The sequence below is a fragment of the Myotis yumanensis genome, unplaced genomic scaffold, assembly GCF_028538775.1.
Source record: "Myotis yumanensis isolate MYYU_CA2020_CCGP unplaced genomic scaffold, mMyoYum1.0.hap1 SCAF_4, whole genome shotgun sequence".
NCBI classification, from domain to species: Eukaryota; Metazoa; Chordata; class Mammalia; order Chiroptera; family Vespertilionidae; genus Myotis; species Myotis yumanensis.
The window spans coordinates 15,431,821-15,454,328 of NW_027223755.1; the positions used below are offsets into that span (position 1 = coordinate 15,431,821).

At 42.4% G+C, this 22,508-nt stretch overlaps 1 protein-coding gene across 3 annotated transcripts in view; it reads left to right on the forward strand.

The window, feature by feature from the left end:
* Nucleotides 1–22,508, forward strand: part of OTULIN (OTU deubiquitinase with linear linkage specificity) — a 34,743-nt gene that overhangs the window by 7,521 nt on the left and 4,714 nt on the right. For 2 of the 3 annotated variants that reach the window (XM_070411917.1, XM_070411919.1), the window contains exons 2-6: nt 2,981–3,057; nt 8,814–8,908; nt 12,545–12,688; nt 18,974–19,099; nt 21,359–21,628. In XM_070411917.1, the coding sequence (XP_070268018.1) occupies nt 2,981–3,057; nt 8,814–8,908; nt 12,545–12,688; nt 18,974–19,099; nt 21,359–21,628 (712 nt within the window). The remainder of the gene's footprint in view (nt 1–2,980; nt 3,058–8,813; nt 8,909–12,544; nt 12,689–18,973; nt 19,100–21,358; nt 21,629–22,508) is intronic. The other variant, XM_070411918.1, reaches the window with a different exon arrangement.

Sequence of the window (22,508 nt, forward strand, 5' to 3'; positions counted from 1 at the left end):
CACTTTCTGTTTCTGTCTTCCCTTTGATTTCTTTCCGTCCCTCTCCTGTTGGCCTTTGAGGGAATTTGTTTTTGTGACTGTACTGAGAAATATTTGTTCAGAGAACTCCATCTGGGCACTGGTGTTGCGATTGCACTTTGGTTACTTTGTAGATTGAAAAGGAAGAGGACAAAGTATAGCCAACTGTGCATGTAGCACAGCTACAGAATATCCCTGGAGGTAGAATGTTTAATGACTAATAGATTCCTGGTCTGTTAAAAGTAAGAACTGGAAGAGGAACCATGTAGATCAGCGATTTTCAACCTGCATGCTGCAGGAATTTTAAAACATGTGATACCTATTTTGTCAAGGGCACTGACCTCTTCTCCCTTAGATTGTCAATTAAAAAACTGACAACAGCCAACACAAGAGTAGCTGTCCGGTGTGAAACAATCAAAATTATACTTATTTATTTTTTTGTCAGATTGGCCAAAAGTACATTTTTTCGTGTGCCGCAGAATTTTACTAATTTGTTTATGAGTACCATGAGATGATGTAGGTCATTTAGATCTTAGCCAGTCTTCTCATTATGAAGATGAGAGAACTGAGGACAAGATTAGGGAAGTGCTTGCCCAAAGACATGCTTCTGAAAATATTTTGAAAGTGATTAACTTGAGTGCTTGTGTTATAGGATCAGAATTTTTCTTTCTTTTTTAAAATTATATATTTTATTGATTTTTTACAGAGAGGAAGGGAGAGGGATAGAGAGCTAGAAACATCCATGAGAGAGAAACATCGATCAGCTGCCTCCTGCACACCTCCCACTGGGGATGTGCCCGAAACCAAGGTACATGCCCTTGACCGGAATTGAACCTGGGACCCTTCAGTCCGCAGGCCAACGCTCTATCCACTGAGCCAAACCGGTTAGGGCAGCATCAGAATTTTTCACATTTGATAAAGCTCGGAACGTGGCCCGAAAGATATTAAATTAGCAAAAGAAGAACTAACACATTTAGTCACTTTTTATTTTAGGTGTTTGATGTATAGGCTCTGGGAATCTGGTTTCTGTTTTTAAACTCTGGCACAGGCTCCATGGGTGACATCACACCTTTTACTTGAAATCTGACTGGAGCCAGAGTATGTGGAAAGTACCTTTTCCCTAATATGACCCCTTAACCCCAGAACATTAAAAAAATCATCCCACACATATCCCATCACCTTTATTTTAGAGAGAAAAAGGGAATGAGAAATGATTATTGTTTATTAATACTTTGCACCAATGGATATAGTATGAGAATTAATTGGAATAGCTAACTTTTTTGAATGCTGAATATTTTACATTGTGTCTTCCCATAACAATCCTTTGAGGTGGTACTCTTACTGTCCTGGTTACATTTAGGTGCTGAGAGGTGTCGTTACTTTAGTTCCACAGTCATACATATGGCTGATAAGGGCTGCAGTGAGGACCTTCTAACTCTGGGTTCCCACTCCAGCCATGCCACTCTACAGCAGGGTCCCCACATAGTACATGTCCTGCTGGGTAGGCCCAGTGCCCATCAGGCAGAGAGAATGGGCAGAGCCAATCACAGGTTGTGAAAATGCTTGGCTGGGAAACCTTGGACTGGTGTGGGTGTGTGTAGGGAATCACGGAATACTGGCTAGACTGGTAGGTTAGGTCCACATTTTAGACTTTTCTGCTTATTTGGGAGCCATTGAAGAGCTTTAGGTGGGGAGGCAGATAGATTAGATTCCCCACCTCTCTCAGCACATCTTCATCTGTCTCTTCTCCCCTCACCCCTTCCTCTTTCTTCCAGCAGTACTAGGCCATGGAGAAGGAGCAGAGGGAACTAAGGGAATTGGAGATGGGAGTATTTCAGTCGTTCACTTAATTCCTTACTGTTTATTGACCTATTAACTCCTCCTTCCTGTGTGCCATTGTGGCTGGAGCCTCCTGTCATGTGTGAGGATGGGGGTGTGCTGTCATCAGGAAGGAGTATAAGGAATTGAGGGTCTGATCACTCCTTGTGTGAACATCAGCCAGTTTCCTTGTTCTCAGCTCTCGCTGTCTCCTGTACCTTCTGAAGTACTTGGCCTTTCTGGGGTTCTGCAGGGTTTGCTGGTCTTCTCTTCGGCAGATGCCCTTCCACAGGCAGCGAGGCTCCCTGTCCTTTGTCATGTACGACTCCTTCGTCCACTTTTGGACTTTTACATGTCTTGTGGTTTCAGCAAAGATAGTGTTTCTGTTTCCCATCATTGTCATGTTGTGGTGTAAGTTAAAGGGGAGAGAAGGCATCCTAAAACCAGAAGTCCCATACTTCATCCTTGCCTAGCACCCTTGTCTCCGTTTCTAGTACTTAGTAGGTTCTTGTTAGTTCAGTAAGTGAGACTAGAGACTCTTTAGGAAGCTATTATATAAGTACCAAGTCAGTAGCAGTGGCAGCATAAGAGTATGTGGGACAGTAGGGGTATGCTCAGCGGAACATGAATATGAGGGTCAGAGAGCAGGGGGAGCCTTGGGAGGTTTTTTTTTTAAGCTCTGGTGACTTGTAATAATTGATGCTCGTCTATTGTTATTAGAGTAACTATTGTAAAGTTTGCCTGTGACATTAAGGTGGGCCATCGGCCTGCATATCTATATGAACACTTTTAATAGCACTATATTTATTCTTGAAACTTGATAGACTATGACAGTGCTTCATTGATAAGACACATGCTAAGATGCTTACATGTGTAGTTGAGGCATTAATAGACTTGTAATTAAAATGGCCTCAGAGCTAGGTGGCAGATGGAGTGATGTAAAATGTCTCATTTGAAGTAAGAAACTCTGAAGTGGAATGATAGGAACACGAGTATCTAAAAAGACCCATATTTTATCAGATTGTCATTAATATGAAAAAAATTAAACTTTAAATGTCTTATCAATTTTAAGCACCTGCATTTGTGATAAAAGGGAAACTGTCAGTGCAACAACTTTGAAATGTCTCATTTGGTGTGATTTCAGCGAGGAGGACATGTATCGTGCTGCGGATGAAATAGAAAAGGAGAAAGAGTTACTTATACATGAAAGAGGGTTATCAGGTATGTTTGGAATTGTTTTATTTATTGTTTTATTGTTCTACTGTTTATAGTAGAAAATGCTGTTAAATCCGTATATCCATGTTCATAAAATATTAAGATGTACTTCCTAGGAGATATGCATATGGTCTTAGCTGCATGCAGTTATTCATTTCGCTAAAGTCTGGTGAGTATTGTTTCCTGAGGTTTTAACATTTTATTGAAAGTATTCTTTTCATGCCATTTTTGCACCCGTCAGGATTTGTTGAATCTCTTGACACCACCCTCTCTTAGTTCTTGATTTCCTTATATTCTTGGAGGGGGAGTTTGGATTTGCAATGCAGTTTTCATTTCACATGGGAAGACTAATAGAAAACTGTGTCTTTGCCTCAGATGGCCATGTGGATTCACTGACTTGTAAGAAAGAATGATCATGGGATTGGTAGCACTAATTCTCTCGTTTCATGATTTTGTGTCCATGTTTCTGCTCAGTCATGCCTGCTCGTCTCACCCCAACCAGGGCCCTTTGACCCATCATTGCTGCTAGAGCGAGGCATTACATCCTGGCCTCCTCCACTGTGGGCACAGCCAGAAGGGCTGTGTGTGAAGTACCTCCTTACTAGTGCAGGAACCGAGGGGGACTACTCCAATTGGGGATTTGTCATAGATGAGGCACAAGTGGCATTTTCTCTCTTATTCCCAGTGTAATGTGTGTGTTCTAGTGGTTTGTTTTGAGAACTAGCTTCTGTTTATTTTATGGTTAACAAAAGTATTACCATATGTGTAATTAGGAAGAAATGATACAAAGTGGGGTTTTGTTGACGGTTTTCAAGTCTTCTTCAACAAGGAATTGGTGGAACTCCTCACTGGTGGCCATAGGAGATGTTCTTTGTAGGGACCTAGTCAGATGTATTCTTGGGCCACACTGTTCTGGTCCTCCATGAAATTGCTGAGGACGCTTGCTTTCTACTGCTGTAGTTGCACAGAATTCACTTCTGATGCAGAGTTCTTATTCGTCATATGAGAAGCCCAGTGCATGAAATTCATGCACTCGGGAGAAGGGGGATGTTCCTCAGCCCGGCCTGCACCCTCTCGCAGTTCAGGAGCCCTCGAGGGATGTCCATCTGACAGCTTAGGCCCACTCCCCGTGAGCCCGGCTTCTGGCTGAGTGGCGCTCCCCCTGTGGGAGTGCACTGACCACCAGGGGGCAGCTCCTGCATTGAGCGTCTGCCCCCTGGTGGTCAGTGCATGTCATAGCGACCGGTTGTTCCGCCTTTCGGTCAATTTGCATATTAGCCTTTTATTATATAGGATTCTTGAGGAGGAAGTCATTCTTTGGCTATTGTGCATTCCTGCTACATTTGCAGAGACCTTACTTTCTCCTTCACTCTCAAGGCTCTTTTTTGCCTGCCAGTACAGCCCTAATGCAGGCAGTTTAGCTTTTCAGTGGGCCTTGCCACTTCCAGCGTTAGTCTGAGATTAAAATGGACCCCTTTATATTCTTTCTTGCATCTCACCTTCTGGGTTTATTCCTTGCTCTCCTGAAATAACAACCTTTGGAAGGGCCTCTGTAAGGGTCTGTTGGTGGGAAACTCTGTATGTTTGAAAATTTTATTTCACTTTTTTTCTTGAGTAACTCCAGATGAATAGTTGTTGCCTATAATCTTTTTGAAGAAGATTTTATTGCATTGTTTTCTGGTCTGTTGTTAGTTAAAACACTGCGGTCAGACTAATCCTTGGTAGATAATCTGCCTTTTTCTTCCCTTTGTCTTAGGTGTTTCTCCTTGATAACTCTGAAGTGTGGATTTTTTTTAATGTGTTGCTTGATATTTTTTTCTGTTTGCATTCCTGGGTGCCTAATTTCCATCAATTAGGGAGAATTCTTAGCTATTATCTTTAGGAATATTGCCTTTTCCTGTTCTCTGTATTCCTCCCGGAACTTTTAATTAGATATTTGCTAGCCCCCATTCAGTCATCCGAGGCTCCCAATTACACATGCTTTCATATATGTTTTTAATCTTGTAGCCTCTGTTGCACTCTAGATGGTTTATTCAGATCTATTTTCTCTTTTGGAAAAGTTCTGTTTCTTGCTCCCCACCCCCCATTTGCCTGGTTGTTTTTGATAGTTTATTGTTCTTTGCTCATGTTTTTAACTTCTTTATTTTTTTTTAAGCATTTTAAACATACTCTTCTGGGTCTGATAATTTCATTTTTTAAAAATCCTGATAGATATATGCCGAAACCGGTTTGGCTCAGTGGATAGAGCGTCGGCCTGCGGACTGAAAGGTCCCAGGTTTGATTCCGGTCAAGGGCATGTACCTGGGTTGTGGGCACATCTCCAGTGGGAGATGTGCAGGAGGCGGCTGGTCGATGTTTCTCTCTCATCGATGTTTCTAACTCTCTATCCCTCTCCCTTCCTCTCTGTAAAAAATCAATAAAATATATTTAAAAAGTAAAAATCCTGATAGATATAATTATGCCATTTGCTATTTTGCTTATTTCTTCTTTCTTTAAAGTTTGAATTATAAGCTCAGCTCTTGTTTATCTGTGTAGAGTTCATGCAACTTGGCTTGAGTGTGAGAAAATTTGGCCTTGTTTCTGCCAGGCACCCAGGGTGTCACCTCCCTTGGGCCGCTTTATATGAATTTCTAGACGTGTCTTTCCAGGGTCTCGTGGCTAATCTGAGTTTACACCCTGTCCCTGTATGAGAGCCGGCCTGTGGCTATGAATCCTCAAGTCAGAGCTCAGGTCAACAAGGTTTTCTTACGTTCTCTTTTGGTTAGTGAAAAGGTTTCTTGCACCTTCTCCAGGGATCAGCATACTATGGCTCCCTAGCCAAACTTGATGTGCCACCTGGTTTTGTAGATAAAATGTCATTAGAACTTCTCGGTTACATATTGTCAATGGTGGCTTTCATGCATGGTAAAGTGGAGTATTTGTGACAGAACTTTATGACCCCCAAAGCCCATGTTATTTACTGTCTGGTTCATTATAGAAAAGATGTGTGATTCTTGCCCTTTCTCCCCCAAATTTGCTGGGTCTTTTTTGATAGCTTGTTGTTGAGTCTCAGCTTTCTGGAGGGGTTCATCTGTAACTTCCCATCTCCCAAGGGTCTGACCTTTGACTTTGTCACCACATGGTTGTTAAGAACCAGACCTTTTGTTTGTTTCATCTCCTGGCTACCTTCTGTTTTTCAGCCCTCTCCCCCCTTTTCCCATTAGAAATGTTCTTCCTCATAGTCAGAGTCTATGTGGTTTGCAATGAAAGAAAGGAGCTGGTGTACACTCTAAGCTGCTTGAGGTCAGGTACTGCCTGTCCTGCACCTCCAGCCCCTGGCCTAGAGGTTGGCATTCATGGCTGTAGAGCCTGCCTCTCAAAAAACAGCAGCAGGATGGGAATTAAAGTACCATGTTGATCTAGCAGCTGTGCAGGTACCCCGTGTCCTCACCCTCACTGCCTCATGTGCACATCTGACTCAGCACAGGATTGTGGCCTGGGCCTGGCTTCTTGGCCAGGTGAGATACCCTGCTTCTTCCCGTCAGGCCTGAGTGGTAGGCCTGCCTGCCGTGCCCTGCCCAGGAGGCAGGTGTCATTTTGGCATGTGCAGGAATGAGGACTGCAAGCGAGGAGAGGAGGAAGGCTGGACTTTCTTTCCTGGAGGCCTCTCCTGAGCAGGAAGCGTGCTCTGCCTGGTGGGAGAACACGGCCCAGTAAATGTCCTTGACTCTAGACATTAGCAGTTCCTCGTGGTTTGTGGGGAGGTGAGTGGAAAGGCAGATACAAGGCAACTCTTTCCTTTACTAAATAGATACTCAAAAAATGTTTCTTGAATTTCAAGTGATAGGTCTTTATTTGAAGATTGGCTGTGCAGCATTGGTATTTGTGGTCTCTGTATAAAGATTAGGGGCCTGTTTCACCTTTAAGCCAATTCTGACTTATGCCACAGCTACATGTATCTATGTTGTCTCTCTATGTGCTATTCCCCTTTTCATACAAGGCTTATTTTCTTTATAAGTGGATTCACCATGAGATTTTAAAAAATAGACAGTTCTTAATGTTTTACATTAAAAAAATTGATTTACCTGAACTGCAGGAAGGGCTTAGACTCAGTGGTTCTCAACCTTCTGGCCCTTTAAATACAGTTCCTCATGTTGTGACCCAACCATAGAATTATTTTCGTTGCTACTTCATAACTGTAATGTTGCTACTGTTATGAATCGTAATGTAAATATCTGATATGCAGGATGGTCTTAGGCGACCCCTGTGAAAGGGTCATTCAACCGCCAAAGGGGTCGCGACCCACAGGTTGAGAGCCGCTGGCTTAGAGGCTCCTTTTTTGTGCTCCTTAGTCATCTCAGCATCCATCACAGCCTTGCTTGTGAATACCTGTTGTCTTTTCTTCTTCAGTAGTTTTTAAACCCATTCAGGACAAAATCTGGGTCGTAAACCTTCATATTCCTAGTTCAATGCTTGATGTGTATTAAACACTCAGTAAATATTTGTTGAATTGAGCTGAATATAGTATTTTTATTTTATGTCAACTTCCTCTGGAGTGGATACATTGTAAGGTTCTTCTGTGTTTATATCCTAATTTCTTTGCTAACATTTACTTCTTCAATAATTTAAAAAGGAAGTCAAGATATGCCTGAGAATTTACTTCCCTTTCTTCCTAAAACATACACATAGATATACCCATGTGAGTGTGTATGTGTAGACCACAAAATCAAACCCCAAACAATAAGGAAAACTAAAGGCCATTTTCTTATTATATCATTTGTCTGATCATAAGTTGGATTTTTAATTTTGTTTTATTAGAGTAAAATGAGGTCTGTGGTTCAACTAACATTGAGAGCCCTTTTAGTTTCTAACTTATTATCAATTATTGTAGTGTTTGGGGATCAGGGCAGGATATAAATTAATAAAAACGAATACATGTTTTATTACTGAAGTGTTATCTCTTTGTATAATGGATGAGAAAAACTTATTACAAGTAATTAGATGTATTTTCTCATAGCTCAGACTGTTCTATGTTTAATTGATTGGGACAGTATTCGCAGACTCCTGTGTCTGAGCAGCTGCAGGTTCTGGGGACATAGCCAGGAAATAAAATAAGCCCCTGCCCGCAAGGAGCTGTGTTTTACTGTATTTGTGTGTGGGTGTGGAGTGGGGCGGGGTGGGGGCGGAAGGATACAGAAAAAGAAATATGTTGGGTGTTGATCATTGCCAAGAAGAAAATCAACAGTGTAAGAAGACTGTAAGTGAAGGTGTGCGACATTATGATATAGGGGTCTCAGAGGTGAGCAGAGGCCTGCATGGACTGTGGGAGCAGGTGCCTGGGGAAGAGCCAGTGTGTTGGAGGAATACAGGGGCGGCTGCAGGTGGAGCAGGAGTTGTCAGTGAGGGGAGTAGTGAGAGCCGAGTCCAGAGAGGCAGTTAGGCCAGGACAGGGGCCCTTGTAGGTAGTAAGGACATCAATTCCACTCCAACTGAGATGGGAGGCCCCAAGAGCTCTCAGGACCCAGGAGTGATGGATATCGTTAAAGTGCATCATTCTGGCTGCCATTTGGAGAATGGCTAGTGGGGTGTGTGATAAAGAAGACCATAATCTAGGAGCGAGGGGATAGTGGTCTGGATCAGGTGGTAGGCAATGGTGAGATCCCAGATTTTTTTGGAATGAAATGAGAGGAAGTAGTTCCTGCATAAAGTAGTACCGTTGTTCTGATTATGCTTTTTTTTTTTTTTCATTTCCCCCTCTCTTCTTCTGTTTGACTCTTTAACAGAACCTAAATTAAGTGTAGCTCCTGAAATGGATATCATGGACTACTGCAAAAAGGAATGGAGAGGAAATACGCAAAAAGCCACATGTATGAAAAAGGTATAACACCTACCTGCACATATTTCAAGTCTTTCAAATAGTCTGTCATAGTAATTATTTAGTGTGTTCTTTTATATTGTTAGACATTAATTATGACAACTGCTATTACACTATGTAAATACTAGTGTTCTGATTTTAGAGATAAGGAACAGATGCCAAAGATAAGGGACTTTTTTCCTAGTCCCACTATTAAAATAGAAGCATCAGTTTTTTAGTAACATGATTTCCTTGAAAAACACAGAAATGACTCTGCTGTTTAGAGTTGGGCCAGCCATTGCCTGTCCTCTTGGAGTCATTTGGGAATGCCCTTCTGGCCTGGTGAGGTAAAAGATGTCCAATCCCCTACTGTCCCCACCTGGGTTTGGTTTCATGCCCTCCAGTCTTAGGGGCTGGGCCCTCCTGCACTCCTTATGCACAGGGATCTGGAACTCCTCCCCTCATTTAGGGCGTCCCAGGAGTTGTCCCCTCCCAACACCATTGCACAGATTGGCGACCCTAAGGTGGTCTTCAAGGCTGTGGGACATCAGGGAGTCCCATGCATGGTCCTGTTGTGACTGGGCTGGCTTGTTGGTCAGGTCAGATCCCCTGACTCACTCCTACTGCACAGCCAGCTGAACAGACACCATTACTTCCCCTTGAACGTGTCCTGAATCCAACATTCCTTACTATTGTGAACCATGCAAAATTACTACCATTTGACCATTGTGAGCTGCAAAAATGAGTTTCAGTTTAACTCTTCAACCACTTCTTGTAACATCTGGGTCATATCTCTTGCTCATTTTCTCTTGGGTTTATTTACATTATGAATTTGAATGCACTTGTATACTAGAGATATTGATCTATTATACTTGGTAGACATTTTCCTAGTATATTTTTTTATTTGTAACTATTTAGGATTTAAAATGTTTAAATATTTGAATACATTTGGTCTTTTTCTCAGAGCTTGTTTTTGTAGACAGTATTGCACATCTTTCAGCAGGCACCTCAGCTGCCCAGGCCTGTCCGGAAATGAGCTCATCTTAACTCAGAGTGTAGCTGTCACTTTTCAAGCTCTGAGAGCAAATGTCAGCTCTGCCCCCTGCAGGTGTGGACTGTAGGCTCAGTCCCTTGTGAGAGAACTCAATCAGGAAATACCAGGGACTCTCAGTTCCTGCCAGCGGTGAAGAACATTTAGATTTGTGAGGCCATCTGCTGAATGTGCATATTAGAAACTCATAGATTTTCTAACAACCTTCACCTGGTATCAGACTAGATAACCAGTAGACCAGTATCTAAACTACACAGGCATAGCTCATTTTATTGTGCTTTGCTTTGTTGCCTTTTTTTTACAAATTGAAGGTTTGTTGCAACCCCGTGTTGAACAGGTGTATTGATGCCATTTTTCCAGCAGGCTCAGGTGATTGTTATCATTTTTTTAGCAATAAAGTGGGGTGTTTATTTTATTTTTTCAGTTTCAGTTTACATTCAGTATTATTTTGTATTGGTGTCAGGTGTACAGCATAGTTGTTTCACAATCATATGCTTTACAAGTGTTCCCCTGATATATCTAGTATCCAGCTGGCACATACATAGTTATTACAAAATTATTGACTATATTCCCTATGCTGTACTTTATATACCTATGACTATTTTATAACTACCAATTGTGTTTTTTTAATTAAGGTATATACATTGCTTTTTTTAGGCATAATATTGCACACTTAATAGACTACAGTGGAGTGTAAACATAACTTGTATATGCATTGGGAAACCAAAAAACTCAGGTGACTTGCTTTATTGAGATATTCTCTTTAATGTGGTGGTCTGGAACTGAACCCGTAATATCTCCTAGGTATGCCCATATTTTTTCATCTTCCCCAGAAATACCTTCACTGACTTGCAATTATATGATCTCATTCTCTTTAAAGGATTTTTCTAACAACTGGCACCTGCAAGTCCATAATTGAAGATGACCCCTAAGTTACCCAAATATTCCATATTTTGGAACTCATGCTGAAATAATTTCTCTGTCATTTTATTTCAAGAAAAAGATTTGACCCTGTAGTTGGGTTATTCAGGGACCAAAATTTAATCAAAGGCACCTTAGTTAGAAAAATGTTGTCACATCAGGACTCGTGGCAGTAATTAGAGCACCTCAGGCCTGAGAGCCGCTTGGGTCTCGGTTCTTTCTTTAGTACTTGTTTGTCTGTTTGGGTATTCTTTTGGAGATGTGTATAAATCCAAATTTAATTTTAAAAGTTTGACTCACCTCTGAAATAGCACAAGTAATTCGTGCATTTGGAGAGGTGCAGTTGAACAAGCCATTGTGAATATTCAAGGTAATTGAGGGTCCACCATAGGGAAGAGATGCACATTAGTAGATGTGAGTCTGGTTGATGGACCCTTATCTGTCACAGTGATTGGACCACTACATAAAAATGGGACTCTCAACATTTTGTTTTAAAGAAGTACTTTTATACCCACTAAGAACACTGTCCTGTGACTTGGACCTTGAAAACAGTTCATGATGAGGGTGCAGCACTTGGACACAGGATGGCTGTCTGTGTGGTGAGAGTGAGACTCCTTTCTTTGAGTGAGTGCAGGGTAGGAAGCGGTCTCCAGAGACTGTCGAGGAAGAGCAGGCCAAGTGAAAGGACAGACAGATTGGAAGTGAGCGAGTTGGGGGAGCACTGAGGTTGATATGATGCCTGAGCATTGCCCAACCAGGGAGATCAGATCATCAAAGGCCTGTGGACTGGTCACTAGGATTTTATGGTGTCCTTTTTAGAGTATGCTTCAAAATGTTCCATTTGAATGCTGTTTTTGAGAGCATGTCACTGAACATTTTCATTTCCTCCTTTCACTTCCCGATTGTGGGATCGGGCCAAAACCCGCAGTTGGACATCCCTCGAGGGGTCCTGAATTGTGAGAGGGTGTAGGCTGGGCCAAGAGACACCCCCCCCCCCCCACCGTGCACGAATTTCGTGCACTGTGCCTCTAGTCCAGTGGTTCTCAACCTTCCTAATGCCGCGACCCTTTAATACAGTTCCTCATGTTGTGGTGACCCCCAACCATAAAATTATTTTCGTTGCTATTTCATAATTGTAATTTTGCTACTGTTATGAATCGTAATGTAAATATCTGATATGCAGGATGTATTTTCATTGTTACAAATTGAACATAATTAAAGCATAGTGATTAATCACAAAAACAATATGTAATTATATATGTGTTTTCCGATGGTCTTAGGCGACCCCTATGAAAGGGTTGTTCGACCCCCAAAGGGGTCATGACCCACAGGTTGAGAACCATTGCTCTAGTCAATACATAATTAAAATTATCCATACATTCGGTTATCAATACAACAATTGCTTAGGAAGGGACATATATAACTCCAGCTTTGGGAGTGGTTAGTGTTTTAATAATACTGGGTGTATTATTTATATGTTATAGTGTATTGCATCTGTTAACATGCTGATATTTTGTACAGTACTAACATTTGTTAATATCTTTTGATTAATAAGGAATTAGAATGTTTTACATGAAGGACTCAACCAGTCTTATTTACAGTCTTTCAGGGGCACATTTTTCCACAGGAATAAAACTCTCCCTGAAGTTATTAACAACCATTTTGAATTCTTTGATGCTTTCACCCAGGGCTACGAAGAGGTATCTCAGAAATTCACCTCCATAAGGCGAGTCCGCGGAGATAACTACTGTGCGCTGAGGGCCACGCTGTTCCAGGCCATGAGCCAGCCAGCGGGGCTGCCCTCCTGGCTGCTGGACCCGGAGCTCACGCTGGTACGCTGCTGCTGCAGGTTTGCGTCCGTAATGTTTCCAATCATTTCTGTGAGAAAGACTTCCCTTTTCTGCCCGTGCTCTGTGCTAGCCCTGTGTGCAATATGACGTCAGCATGTGGGTTCATTGGGTTTTGTGTGGTTGGGATGATTTTGCATAGTAAAAGCGACCAAAAATAGTATTTCCCAGAAGAGAAAAATGATAAAGTTTATTTGAACAGTTGAGCTGAATTAGTGAGCAGGCGTTAAGAGTTTGTAAAGGAGCAGTTTGGCTTCCGTGCTGGTGCTGAATTAAATGGAGTGTGTATTGGTCTTTCTGAGAACCTGCTGGGGTTTTAGGGTGCACATTCCTGTAATTCCAGCTCCAGTTCAAGAAACTACCACCCTCTGTGCAGTGTTAGGAGGATTGGCTTTGTAGGTGGTTGAGCAGCAGCACTAGAAGCGGGTGATTGATGTTACCCTGGGAGGGGCTTCCTGGGGACGTGAAGGTCGGGCTGTGTCCCATGCTAGGCCTTGGTTTAAACCTGAGATGTGGTAGTGACACCCAGGAAATCATGTCTCATTGTGTCGTGTGTCCACACACATCAGATGAGGTTACATCATAGGTTGGGTAATAGAATACCCCAAAAGAGTTTGGTGGGTGGGAATGATTGAGCAAAACTGACAATAGGGCATAATTAGAAGAAAATTGGAAGTCTTGTTGCTTATATATTTTTATAAAGCAAAAACAAAACCCAAAGTGCTAGCTGTGGGACATCCACTTTGCTGGCAACTTATGAGGGGGAAAAGGACATGAGGATCTTAATTGATTGCAAGCCCCACATAAGCCCGAGTGATGTGATGGCCGGCAGTGGTAGGGGAGCCCTGCTTTAAAGGTGCGCTTCCAACAGCGACAGCCCATCTTGGACTGCGCTGGTCAGCTCCCATCTCAAGGAGCAAGTGCAACTCTGTGCCGTTGCTCAGAGCAGATGGGAGTGTGACGACGACGATTCATCTCGTTTTGGGAACAGTGAAGGAGCTGGGGTACTTGAGGTTGAAGGGGCCTAGAAGAAAGAGGATTTTTAGCTGCCAGCTGAACTAATTAGAGGTCTATTAGGTGGATGAACGATCACACGCCCTCAGTGGGCAAAACCAGGACCAGTGGGTGGAGGATACTACCTGTCCATCCTATGATTATCCGTTTTATAAACCGATATATATCAGCACACCTGTGTAAACTGTGAAAGCTATTTTTTTTCTAAGCAAAGATATGTTATTTTAAGCAGGTTACTCAGTACTAGCTTATTGATTTTTTTAAAAAACATAGAAACAAAAGCAATTGATCCACAAGGCTATTTTGTCCTTTGCAAATCATGACATTTATAGGTAGTGGAAAATTTCAGAATTGCTGATTACTTGGCAAAAGCATGCCTTTGGCTGGCTATAAGACACTTAGGGAAGCAAATGTGAGTGATTTCACTCTTTTTTTGCTTTAACTTCAGTGTTTGATTGTCATAATTTAATAGATTGTGACATAAAATCCTCCTTGTTTTAGGCTGAGCCTTTTTCTTTGAGCCTTTTTCTTTTAGGGGCTGTTTAAATGTATGGATTTAATTGACATAATTTGAATTTTTATATTTCCCAAGAAACTCTGGTACAGTAGTGTGCTGTATAATTAAACATATAAAATATGCCCCGTGAAAGTTAAGCATAGTGTCCCTTTTACTTTATTGACAGGATGCCTATAGGTAGTAAAAGCAGTCAAGGTGGATTGTGCTTGCTTTCTGATCACCATTAGAATATGTTGCGGGAATGAGCAGTGGGTCTTTAAGATGGTTTTCCTGATTTCATTTGAGTCATGTGGAAATAGTTTTTAAATTCTCAAGTGCTCGTCCCAATTTCTTCCCTTTTCTGTGAATATCAGCCAACAAATACAGTTTCTCTCTTGGAGCATAATCTGATTAGTTGGTCACAGTGGTATTATTGGCATTATTTTTGTCATGTAACCTTTATTGAATGCCAAGAGGCCCGTGCCATAGAAGAAGTGCCTCATGCCTGCCTGTGACTTTAGTATTTAAGTTTATTAAACTTTCGTTCTGTTAATGCCAGCTAAAGAAATGACTATTTTTTTCTTGTTCTCCTCTAACTAGAAGACTTGTTCTCCTTCTGGCTTCCCAACCCCCAGCAACTTTCCTTGGTTTGAGCACTTTTTTTTACAGGGTCAGTTTTGCTGATCGTTTGATCAGGTGACAGATGCACCACATGCTTCATATTTGTGGTGCCAGAGCAGGAAGGGGTACCAGACTTGGTTGTTGCACTTGACCAAGCTATTTTCTAAGCACCTCCCAGTTGCCCCTCGTGCTGAGGATGCCATTGCCCTCCTGTTCTCACCGACAAGGGCCAGGTTGAGTGAGGGAGTGGGTGGCGCAGCATGACCAGAAGATGTTGGGGTGGAACTAAGTGCATAGACGGAGGGGTGGTGAGGCCTTCTGTGGCTGGCAGTGCACCCTAGGGTGTTGGGGTACCTGGATCACCTTGCTCCAGAAATGGGGTCTCTCCATCTCTAGGAACTACTTGTGTAACTCTGTAATAAGTAAACATCTTAATATTTATTTGTTAACACAGATGCTTAAGACAAGCAGATCAAGTGAAACTTAAATAATTCTCTGGCTACAAAACAAAATCTTACAGAGGTTTTGGTATGAAAGTGAGTGTGACCATTTCCTCCCCATCTTCCTGATAGAGCAGAATAACTTGTATTGTGTCACATTAAGTAACACCCTGCTTGTTGTTAGAACTTGGTGTAAATTATTTGTGTTAAAATTGGGTCGGCTTGGTATATTAATTACTTGGACCACGCCCACAATAAGTCTCTGACAGTGGATCTCTCTCAGTTTACCCTGATCCTTGGTCTTTCTGAAATACCAAGGGCCTCTTTTGACCACTACCCTGTGTCCAGTGACAGTCCTATGGCCTGGCCAGTTCATGGCACAACACCTCTGGTTATTGTGTGTCCATTGGCCTTTTAAAAGTCCTGGCCACTTGTGGGGACACAGAAAGGCTGCCCCGGCAGGTAGGTTAGAGGGAATCTGGTGTCAGCATTATTAGGGTCTCCTGCACTGCACTGGCTTAAGTAACTCACCTTTCAGCTTTTGGGGTCAGACAGCGTTATCAGAGTCTCCTGAACTGCACTGGCTTAAGTAACCCACTTCTTCAGCTTTTGGGGTCAGACAGGTCCTGGGACACTTAAGTTTTTGTGTGAACCCAGAACCAGCCTCAGCCCATGGCTGTGCTGTGCTAAACATCCCTTGACCTTAGTGTACATTCCATCAAGACTGTGTGAGCCCAGGGAAGCCGTCTTTTGTTACCAAGGAACACGTGCCCTTTCGCTAGTTGTATTGAAAGTGTTCCCTGTTGCATTTTGCCCTCTTCCCTCTCTCCTAGAACAGGGCATGGAAGGGATGCGGGAGAGCTGGGCTGAGAGCCCCTCCCCTTAGTCTGATCTCAGTGGAGAGAGCCTGGACTTGCCTTTCTGCCTGTGCTCAGCTCCTCTGGCCTCTCTCCTTCCCCGCCTGAAAGGTTGAGCTTTGTCCTCACTGCCCCTTGGACAGTTCAGCTGTCCCTCGCCTCCCGTCCTTGCCTGGGCTTCCTATGTGTTGTTTCTGCATCTGTCAGATCCCAGTTTTGGTATTTGACTGCAGTCAGATTACCTAACAACCTTGGAGGTGCTTGGTGTGGCTGTTCTTAAACTTGGAACAGGGCATGGGTCCCTGAGAGGTGGTGTCCTTCAGGGTAGTCCTTTGCTTTCCAAGTTTTCTAAGCTTTAGAATGTCTCCAAGTGGGTGGGACCTGTGGCAGTGTTTGCTTAGAGTGGGTTAGACTCTACGGTATATCGAAACTTATTTTATGAGTTAGTTTTAGGGATGACACATTTTTATTTGCTACCCCTTTAATCATGGTGTTGGTTTCAAGAATTATAGACTTGTTAGAGAAAACAGGGTGTTTTTATAATTCAGTCACAAATTGAATTATACTTAAGCTAATTACCATTTTATTCTTAAATATTTCCCAGTATTATTTCTTGTTTAAGTCTTGTTTCTTGCTCAAATTTATAACAGAAGTCCAGTCTCTTAAGGTGTAGGAGAAAAGAATGGCTATTTATGTGTTCTATGTATTATGAGCCCTGAAAGCACTTAAAATTATATTCACTTTTTTCTTCTGAATAAATAATTCCAACTCAATTATTTTTTTCTTTGTATTTTCTTTTTCACACCTTATTTTTTGGACTTGCTCCACTATCTCCCAGAATTATGCACCCTGAATTGCAGGATTGCTCTAGCAACACTGAGCAATACATAGAAGGATTGAGGAGACGGACTTTTATTTGGGTTTCTGTCTGCATAGTTAGGTCTTTGGGGTCTCCCGGGTAATTCAGTTGAGTGTTGTGCCTGCTTTTTGGATACCTGCACAGTGTTCCGTGATGCTCAGATGGGCTTATGGGCTTCCCTTTACTTGGTTCTCAGCTCACATCTGTGTAGCCAAGATTTTCTGCTCACTTGCACTTCTCTGTGCCCAGTTGTGATTTCAGCTTGTTGCCACTTGAGGGCATTTTAGGTTCTGGATGAAACAGAACTTAATTGAAGGTTTGCAGCAGAGCTGCCCACATGCTGCCAAAATGCAGGACCATGTGGGCATGAAGTTGGGTGGCTCGTGGGTGGGTGGTCATTTGTCATTATGATAAGCCCCTTCCCCCTTATGAGTGAGTGTGGATGAGCATCACTGTGGGAACTGCAAGAGGAATTTACATCCCAATGGTGGTTTAGTTTTTTGTAGAGATGAAACCACTTTTGTTTTACATGATTGGTATAGACTAAGAAGGTAAGACTGGAATTACCATTATGAAAGGGTAGGCAGGGTCTTAGATTCCGGAAGAACTGAACATATGGTCTCCTTTAAAACTATTTATGCCCTAGCCGGTTTGACTCAGTGGATAGAGCGTTGGACTTTGGACTAAAGGGTCCTGAGTTCAATTCTGGTCAAGGGCACATGCCCGGATTGTGGGCTCGATCCCCAGTAGGGGGCGTGCAGGAGGCAGCCAATCAATGATTCTTTCTCATCATTGATGTTTCTATCTCTCTCTCCCTCTCCCTTCTTCTCTGAAATCAATAAAAATATATTTTTTAAAAAACCTATTTGTAACTGTTAAATAAGCTCAGGGTCCACATAGGATGTTGTAGGAAATAATTATTCTTTAATGATCTTTTGACATGGAGATGAACTTTTTTTTCCTCTCTAAATTTTATAGCAGTGACACGACATGCCTGTGCCCAACCTAATAATATGGATTTTTCTCCTGGCACACCAGAGACGGTTGGGAGAGTGAGTTCCCATGCTGTCATCCATCAAGTTGTGTCCCATCTTGCCTTTCAGACTCCAGATTCCACTGATGATTGGGGGGAAATAACAAAAGAGAAGCAGGCAAAGTATGAGTTCAGCTGTCACTTCTTTAATGAGCTAGGCCCGTGGTCGGCAAACTGCAGCTCACGAGCCACATGCGGCTCTTTGGCTCTTTCAGTGTGGCCACGAAGTTTCAATCACACTGTACGTGCGCACCCGCACGTGGTATTTTGTGAAAGAGCCACACTCAAGGGGCCGCAGTTTGCCGACCACTAAGCTAGGCCATCACAGGTCCCTTAACCCCTACTTCTTATTCTCAGTGCTGTTTTTTATCTTACTATACTAAGCAGTGGAACTAGATACAATATTGCTTCATTGAATATTAAAACTTTGAGTATATGTGTTAACATCAAAATTAGGTTTTGTTTTCCCAATCAGGAAGGGAGCAGGTTTTTACTTTATCCTGGATCATCTCACAAGTCCTGGAGCCCCTTCCAGAGTCAGGCAGTATGGAGCACTAGGGAGGCTGCCAAAGGCCGAGCAGCTGTTGGAGGCTTTTGTGAAGAGGCTCCTTCACGTACACTCACAAAGTGCTGTGCAGGGTTCCTGGCTGGGGTGGTTGTGCAGGCTATATTGAGCTCCTGTATCTCAACCCAAACCTTCATTTCACTCTAGCAGTCCTCCTTAGGGCAGTACTTTCTGAGTTCCTGACTTCCAGGTTTAGGTGATCCAGCCTAAACCCACATGACAGGTTTGCAGGGATTAATTCTGGAAACGAAGGTAGGAACTCTAGTGGTAACAAAATGGGAGAAAGAGAAGGACAGAGGGCTTTGTGGTTTCTTACAGCTTGGTTCATGTGATGGACTTTTTGGAGGGTTAATGTTCTTTGTCTCTCTGTTTCTTCATACTCCAGTTACCAGAAAAACTCATAAGCAAATACAGCTGGATCAAGCAGTGGAAACTTGGATTGAAATTTGAGGGGAAGAGCGAGGACCTGGTTGATAAAATTAAGGAGTCCCTCACTTTACTAAGAAAGAAGGTTTGGAACCTGTAATTTTCTTTTTCTGTGAAGTGCAAAAGCTCCTGCTCCTAATTGCCCCAGCAGACCATTTTTTTCTCTTGACTATATTGGGGTGACATTGGTTAATAAAATTATATAGGATTCAGGTATACAATTCTATAATACATCATCTACATATTGTATTATGTGTTCACCACTCAAGTCAAGTCTCCTTCCATCACCATTTATCCCCCTCAGCAGACCACTTCTTAGTTCTCACTTAGTGGATTACCAGATGTGCTTGGCTGGTTTTTAGGCAAAATAATTTTGGATGAACACAAACCCTTCCTGTGAGGTCTTTGGTAAAATTGAGAAATATCAACATCAAGTATTCTTGGAGGAGATGATATGTTTAATGAATTGTTTAACTATCTTAAAAGGAAACCATAACAAATATAGTCTTTGTGCTAAGTCATACTGACAAATTTCAGTGATACATTTAGTCCATATTTTTCTTTTTTTAATGTTTTTATTGAATTGAGAGAGAGTAAGGGAGAGGAAGAAAAAGACAGAGAAACATCAGTATGAGAGAAACATGGTTTGGCTGCCTTCTACATGCACCCAACCAGGGATCAAGTCCACAACCTGGGCATGTGCCCTGACTGGGAACCGAACTGGTGACCTTTCAGTGGTGCACAGGATGATGCTCAACCAGCTGAGCCACACCGGCTACGGACAGTCCAAATTTCTTATCGTAATATCAGTGATACGAATTCATGTCCCATTAGACTTTCAGCTTCATGAAAGACGTCATTTATACCCAGTGCCTAGACCTGATCCTGACACATAATAGGCATTTGGTAAATACCTTGTTGATGGATGGACTGAAGACCTGACTTCCTGGAACCTAGTTTGGGTTTGCAATCATAGAAGTATTTACTGCAGAATATACTGTCACAGGAACACCAGTGATGAAATGGGAGGACAAGAAAGACAGAGGGATTCTGTTGTTCTTGCCTGTTAAGCAGAGCACAGGATTTGTGGGGGTTGGAGACCTGTGCTGCCTAGTCCCCGGGACAGTGGAGGGTTGAGGGCAGGGCTCTGGCCCTGTGGGAGTGAGTGAGAAGGCTCTTCAGTTCAGTCACTTGTGATTTTCTTTTTATCTCCTTTAAGTTCTTGTGAAATTGCAATTTTTTTTAGGTGTGTCTAGAGTGACTGCATCCTTGTTTTGGGGAATGTTTGATTCCAATTTACAGTAATGTGAAAATTATTAACAATCTGAGCTACATTCCCAGCACTTTCTATGGGCCAGGCCGTACACTAAAAGTTGTATGTATTTAATTCTTGCAACTACCAAGGTGGTGTTGCTATGGTTACCCCATATTTACAGCTAAGAAAACTAAGGCCCCGCAATTGGTTAATGCCCTGTAAAAGCCATCAGCTGCTTGGGTGAGGCCGTCATTCCATCCGGACTCTAGAGCTATGCTCTTGACTGGCAACTTGTCTACTGGAAAATGAGGTGTTCCAGCTTTCAGCCCACTTGTTAGAGAGTCCTGTGGTGCAGTCATTACCGTTAAAATTTACTCTTGGATTTAAAATATTACTGGGTTCTCAGGGAGCGGTAGTTATTGGTGATTCCTAAGGACTAGTTTCATATTGGCATCTTTTATTCTAATTTAACTTAAAAGTACATGTATTTATGGGGTTTTCTTGTTCACATAAAGAGTGTGCCTATTTTAGCTGAATACCTGACACTACTCTATTCTTAATCAGGAGTCAATTAGAATTTCCTGAATGGATTTATTCATTTGAAACTCACGTATACGTCTGAGAGGTTAGAAGGTTAAATTTAGTAAACTAATATTTAGGAGATCCCCTAATCGTCCTTGCCCATCTTCATTTTTGAAGGTTTCTGGATAACTGTAAGCCCCCTTATAGAGAGGAGTAATTTTAGCTCTTCTTCACAGCTTCACACCCAGGACTCACACATGCACGTTAGGTCTTCCATAAATATTTGATTGATTGAGTCTCATTGCCTGAAGTCAGGGTTCCAAATTGCCATTCCACAGTCCCAGTGCTTCCTCTTAGTGCATTGTACTTTTGTTTCAAATTAATGGGGCAGAAACTGAATAAGGATTTTGTGTGGTCTAAAGAGTAGTACCATTGTTTGAGCTGGAAACTTGAATGTTGTGACCCTCAGTTGCCTACTTTTGAAAATGATTTTGTGCTCAAAGTATGGAAGTATACCAGGGACTTTTAGAACAAAAATGTAACTATTATGTAACTTTTTTATTGCAGTGGGCAGGCTTGGCTGAACTGAGAACTGCTGAAGCAAGGCAGATAGCTTGTGATGAACTGTTCACAAATGAAGAGGAAGAATATAGCCTTTATGAAGCTGTAAAATTTTTAATGTTACACAGAGCCATTGAACTATATGATGATAAAGAGAAGGGAGAGGACGTACCATTTTTCTCTGTGCTTCTGTTTGCTCGGGACACATCCAGTGACCCTGGACAGCTACTGAGGAACCATCTAAATCAGGTGGGACACACTGGTGGCCTCGAACAGGTGAGTTAGACCCTTGCGTATTATCCCCAAACACCAGCATTAACCATCAAACATTATCTCATAGTGCTTGAGTGTCAGGAATTCAGGAGCAACTTAGTGGGTGACTTGGGCTTGAGGTCTCAGGTTTCAATCATCTGAGGACTTGACTCGGGTTGGAGGATCCATGTCCAACATGGCTCACTCACCTGGCTGTTGGTGGGAGGCCTCAGTTTCTCACTGGTAGGGGGTAGTTCCTTGCCATGTGGGGCTTTATACAGATAGGGCTGTGTGAGTTCCTCACAACGTGGCAACTGGCTTCTCTCAGAAAGTAATTCAAGGAGAGAATGGAAAAGAAGCCACAATGCCTTTTACGATCTAATCTTAGAAGTCACACCCCGTCACACTTACCCATATTATATTTGTTAGCAAGTCACCAAGTTCACCCCACTCTTACAGAATTGTGAATCTATTTCAGGACCAACATGGTTATCTCAGCCTGGGCTTGCTTCTGCAGGTGGTAATGGGATCAGTATCTTTGAATCTGGTAGTCTAAAAAAAAAGAGTCATGTGAAGGGTGTTTAATCTTGGCAGCTGTAGCTGTATTAGCTATGATCCTTTAAAAATAGAAATGGGGTCACCTTAGCCAGTAGAGCGCAGCCTGCTCTTGGATCTTTTACACATACACTAAGTTTGGAATTTTACACAGAGACCCAATACAGTACTGTCCCAGGACGCAACGGTTGGCTTACTTTGCACTCTGTCTTTGGTGAGTTCATTATGTTGCCCTAAAAAGCTTATGCCTTTTTTTAGTGGAATAGCCAACCACTAAAGTTGCATTAAGGCTAGCCTTCCAAAGTGCTTCCTTTCTTCTTCCATGGCTGGCTCTTTGGCTTGCCTTTTC